A 5890-nucleotide genomic window follows, 5' to 3' on the forward strand; every position below is an offset into this window, starting at 1 on the left:
CGATCGGCGAAACAAATAAATTCTGTTAATGTGGACGTGTAAATCGAAGGCGCGGCTACATTAAATGGTCCTTCGAGCCGGATTTTGGAAAAACAGATAGTGATCCGGTAATCAGTTCGCGGAGTGCGAGTGAGAACGCTGACACGTTAAGGTAACAGCACTTATAAAAACTATCGCGAGACGGAGACGGTGCGCGATATCAAAACATCTATCCGCATTCCGCTGCCGTAAATAACAACGCGAGTGCGTTGAAAGGACTTCCGGGAAAATAAAGTGCGCGAAGTCAACCTTGCATCCCTTTGCATTATTAAAGTTGTGCTCTTAAGCACAACGTATCATTATTATTTGCGTCCTGCGTAATCCGCAGTGCCGCGCAAATCTCGCGCTTCTTAGCGCTTTGCACAGCTTAAGTGCAATCTTTGTGCTCTTTAGCACTCCACGCCTCAAAGTGCGTCCTGTGTAATCCGCAGTGCCGCGCAAATCTCGCGCTTCTTAGCGCTTTGCACAGCTTAAGTGCAATCTTTGTGCTCTTTAGCACTCCGCACCTCAGAGTGCGTCCTGCGTAATCCGCAGTTACACATAGTTGTCGCACGCTTTAGCGCGCGGCACTGTTAAGTGAAAATTATAGTGCGTCTTCGCACATCCGCGTGCGACGGACCAGTCGTCACGCTTCAGCATCTCTACAACCCAAAGGTGGTGAATTGTTGCTGAAAGGCTTCATCTTATCGGCCTACCATCATGACGGACTCGCTGCAGGGCCTCCTCATCGAGCAATCTATTACAATAAGCTCGATGAAACGAGTGTTCCCCAACTTTAAGAAAATGGGCAAGGCCAACGTCACGCAATACAAGGCGAAGAGTCGACTGGACGCCTTGGAGACATTATGGGAAAGGTGTCAACGTCTCAACGTCCAGCTTCAGCAAATAGCAACGGCCGACGAACAGCGTACAGTCCCATACTTCACCGAGGAGGAATTCTTTACGGCCGAGGACGTCTACCACGAAGCGGCGGACTACCTCGCAGACGTGATAGGTAAATTCTCCCGGTGCGACCCAAATGCGGCATCAACGGTAAGCGACACTTCTTCCCGCGAATTGTCTGGTGCGGTTTCATTGCAATTACCACGCATCCCGTTGCCGAAATTTTCCGGTAATTTCGCGGAATGGGAAAACTTCCGCGGAATATTCGAATCGCTCGTCGCCTCGAAAGAATCGCTGTCGAATACGCAGAAATTACATTATTTAAAAGCCAGTGTCACGGGCGAAGCTGCTGTATTAATTAATCATGTTAAGATTGCAGACGCAAATTACGATGGTGCGTGGAAATTACTTATTGAAGAGTACGATAATCAAAACGCGATTATTCATGCGCATATTCATGCTTTCGCTGATTTGCCTATTATGAAAACGGAATCCGCTGTCGAACTCAAAAGTTTACGCGATACCGTTGCCGCGTCATTAGCCGCGTTAACAAATTTAGGCAGACCTGTTGAAAAATGGGATGACTTATTAGTCTATATTGTTTCGCAAAAATTTAGTCCACGCACACGTAATGAGTGGAATCTGCAACGCGGTAAATCAACCGCATCTCCGACGTACGAAGAGATTCGAGATTTTATGACGTTGCGAATTCGAGGACTAACCGATCATTCTAAGTTAAATGCCGATACTTCGTCTCATAAAAATAAAGGCTCTAATCGGGCCTCGGTGAATAACGTAGCCACCGAAAAATGTTTGAATTGTTCCGGCAATCATAATTTGATGTTATGCGACGAGTTTAAGCGTAAATCCGTCGAACAGAGAACTCAGTTTCTCAAATCACACAAATGTTGCTTTAATTGTTTAAAAGTCGGCCATTTCCCGACCTCTTGCAAGAGTAAAAAACGCTGTAATTTGTGCCGACGAGCACATCATACGCTCTTGCATCGTGCATCAAATATACCAGTACAGAAGATTAGTGAAAATTCTGTTTTGGAAAACAAAACTCTTAACGCTCAACCGAGCGGCTCGGCCACCCCTGAGATAAAGAACGAGACCGCCGTCGCTTCCGTTCAAACGATTCATTCGCCGCTGAAAAATCCGCCGAACGTGTTACTAGCCACCGCATGGGTAATACTGCGTACCATCGAAGGACGTAAATTTAAAGTTCGTGCGTTGTTAGATCAAGGCTCGGCTGTTAGCTTTATTTCGGAATCGTTGTGTCAAACTATGCGCACGAAACGTTCCCGCGCGAGCCTCCACGTACAGTGTTTCGGCGAACGATACAGTGGCGTAGCGAAATCTCAGGTGTCTCTTACTCTCGAGTCTTGTAATGGGCGAGGTTCCTCCACCTTTTCTTTGACTGCTTTCGTATATCAAAAAATTACGTCATACGCTGGCTCAAAGACTAAAACCGTAGATTATTGGCCGCATTTACGGAAATTATCTCTCGCGGATCCGGATCCGTTTAGCAATCATCCGATCCATCTGCTCATCGGATCAGATTTATATGGATCGTTATTAAAGCAAAAGGTAAAACATGGTCCGACCGGCACTCCGACGGCCCAGCTTACTGCTTTAGGATGGATATTATCCGGTCCTACCGGCACTTCTAATTCAATTACCGGTTCCGCGACTTCATTAAATTGCGTAACAATTTCTTCGCTCGATTCTCTCCTTCAAAAATTTTGGGAGATCGAGGAAATTTCTTCCGAACTTCCGCTGTCGGAAGAAGATAAAAAATGCGAACAACATTTTATCGAAACACATCAGCGTGCCGAAGACGGCCGCTATATAATACGGTTACCATTTAAAACCAACCCTCCGCTCGATATAGGAGCTTCGCGCGAAACTGCCGCGCTTCTTTATTCGAAATTAGAACAACGCCTACGAAAAAATCCGGATCTCGCGAAACCCTATCATTCTTTCTTAAATGAATATAAATTTATGGGTCATATGGAATCTGTCTCCGACGAAAATCCGACGCTTAACCAAGCGGTGTATATACCGCATCATCCGGTACTACGCGAGTCTAGCAGCACGACGAAACTTCGCGTAGTATTTAACGCGTCGTGCAAAACGAGCAATGGTTCTACATTAAATAATCATTTAATGACCGGGCCTAAATTACAACGCGATTTGTCCTCAATTATCCTTCGTTGGCGTCAATTTCGTTATGTGTACACCGCCGATATCGAAAAGATGTTTCGACAGATCCGCGTTCATCGAGACGATGTCGATTTTTTGCGGATTTTTTGGCGATCTAATATTAATTCTCCGATACAATCTTATCGATTGCTTACAGTTACATACGGTACTGCTCCAGCTCCGTATTTAGCCATGCGCGTTATCAATCAATTAGCTATCGACGAAGGTCATTCCTTTCCAAAAGCACAAACAATAGTACAAGATTCTATTTACGTCGACGACGTTCTATTTGGCGCCGATGAAGTTCCGTCGCTAAAGGAAAGTCGCGATCAGCTTACGAAATTGATGGCGCGAGGCGGTTTTCATTTACGCAGATGGACTACTTATGTGGCGAATCGCGTATCGGAAGTACAAACTCGGCTGCCGTCGATTAAATGGAATCACGTCCCATCTAAAGAAAATCCAGCGGATTGCGCGTCGCGAGGTTTGTCACCCGCTGAACTCCGCGATTTCAAACTTTGGTGGGCCGGCCCTGCCTGGTTGAGTTCCCCTTCTACCGCGTGGCCGATCCATGATAAATTAAAAGATCAACTTGAAGCCGATCGTCAGATAATCGAAACCGAAACGCGAAATACGATCGTTTGTCATGCTCAACATAATCTGGAGTGGCAATTACCGAACGAAGTCTCTACATGGAGGAGGTTAATTCGAGTCACGGCACGCGTGCAACGTTTTATTAATAATCTAAAATGTCGCGCGACCAATACGAACGTGAATACGACGTGCTTGTCCGCTGCCGAACTCAAAGAAGCTTCCTTGTTTTGGCTCCGTTACGTGCAACAACGTCATTTTCCATCCGAAATTCAAGCGTTAAACGATAAAAGTTTACTGCCAAGATCCAGTTCTTTGTTATCGCTTTACCCCTTTCTCGGGAAAGATAAATTAATTCGCCTTGGCGGGCGGATTGACCATTCGTCACTCAGTTATGATGAACGGCACCCTATAATTTTACCGAAACATCGAATTTCGGATTTATTAATCGCTCAAGCTCATAAAGCCTCTCTTCATGGAGGCACTCAATTAACGTTAAGAATTTTACGCCAAAATTATTGGATAATTTCAGCGCGCACCAGTGTAAAATCTCTTATACGTAGTTGTGTAAAGTGCGTACGCGAACGCGCACGTACCTCGCAACAGCTGATGGGGAATCTCCCCCAGCCCCGCGTCACGCCTTCGGCTCCGTTCTCGCACACAGGCGTCGATTACGTCGGGCCGATGAATATTATTCCGTCAGTCGGCCGCGGTCAACGATCCAAAAAATATTATGTTGCCGTTTTTATTTGTCTCTCGACAAAGGCCGTCCATTTAGAATACGTAGATGATTACGCTACTAACGGTTTTCTCTCCGCCTTTCGGAGATTTGCAAGCCGTCGCGGTCTCCCATCCGACATGTACAGTGATAACGGCACTAATTTTCAAGGCGCGGACCGCGAATTAAACACTACCTTTCAGCGACTTGTCGCCGACCCTCAAATACAAGACGCTATAGCTAATGATAACGTAAAATGGCATTTTATACCTCCCTCTGCTCCGCATTTCGGCGGACTTTGGGAAGCCGGTGTCAAAGGATTAAGGTTTCATTTGAAACGAGCGATTGGTTCCCGAACATTATCGCAGATCGAGTTCGCTACGCTGCTGTGTCAAATCGAGGCTTGCCTAAATTCCCGCCCGATTTCCGCGTTACATGATGATCCGAATGACTTTTCCGCGTTAACTCCGGGTCATTTTTTAGTCGGTCGTCCGTTAGTAAGTCCGCCTGAAGAATCTGTTTTAGATATCGATTCGAATCGGCTGTCTCGATGGCAGCAAGTGCGTGCGATTTTAGAGCAGATCTGGCGTTCTTGGTCTTCTGATTATTTGCATACATTGCAACAAAGGCGTAAATGGCAAGAAAACAAACCGGAGCTCAAAATTAACGAGCTGGTATTGTTGAAAAATAATTTGGCACCTCCTTCGAAATGGGAACTTGCCCGAATATTAGACGTACATCCGGGATCGGATGGGCATGTCCGAGTAGTTACATTGCGTACTGCCAAAACCACTCTAAAGCGACCAATAACGCAGATCTGTCAGCTACCGATATCAAGTGACACTGGCTCTTAAATTAACTTGCGTTTTCTTTATGCGTTAATAATTAAGTTTGACTTTAATTATCGTCACGCTCTGTATATGTACATATATCTACTCTAAGAACGCTTATGTAAATAACCCTATGCTAAGATTTACTGATTAAGTTGATTCATGTATTTCGATGATCTTTATCTGTACTCTTTCCTATTATTGTATGTTGAAAAATTTGCTGTAGAACTCTTCGGACCGTCTGATCGAGAATTATCATTAAGATGTCGTGTATCGATTATAGTGGTAGGATTTAACCAGTTATTTCGTAACCTACCCGGTATACGAGGCGAGCGGGATGTTCAAGAAAGTAAGCGTTTTATAAACTATATTATTAATTTCGTTTCTCGAACGTTCTAAAGCGAGACGTTACGTGCGAAGCCTTGTTTTCATTCCGTGTTTGCGGTTTCTTCGTATCGTTCGATTCTGACAAACACCTCGTTGTCGATAGCCGATTGGCTCTCGGAATCGAACGATCGAAATTCCTCATTTTTTGTAGTACCCGTATCAACCAGGACTATTGTACGTGGATCGAAGAGAAAGTTTTTCGTTAAGACACTTCGTCGCAAGCCTTCACCGGGAGCAC

The 5890-nt window shown here is 45.2% G+C and overlaps 1 protein-coding gene across 1 annotated transcript; it reads left to right on the forward strand.

The window, feature by feature from the left end:
* The first annotated feature begins 738 nt into the window (after positions 1–738).
* Positions 739–5289, forward strand: LOC138942873 (uncharacterized). Its single transcript, XM_070313335.1, has 3 exons — positions 739–1340; positions 1539–3827; positions 4281–5289. Exons 1-3 carry the CDS (start codon positions 739–741, stop codon positions 5287–5289), a joined length of 3900 nt encoding a protein of 1299 aa, XP_070169436.1.
* The last annotated feature ends 601 nt before the right edge of the window (positions 5290–5890 follow it).

This window comes from Polyergus mexicanus, unplaced genomic scaffold, assembly GCF_030449975.1.
Source record: "Polyergus mexicanus isolate NDT 795.1 unplaced genomic scaffold, iyPolMexi1.0 SCAF_24, whole genome shotgun sequence".
Lineage (NCBI taxonomy): Eukaryota > Metazoa > Arthropoda > Insecta > Hymenoptera > Formicidae > Polyergus > Polyergus mexicanus.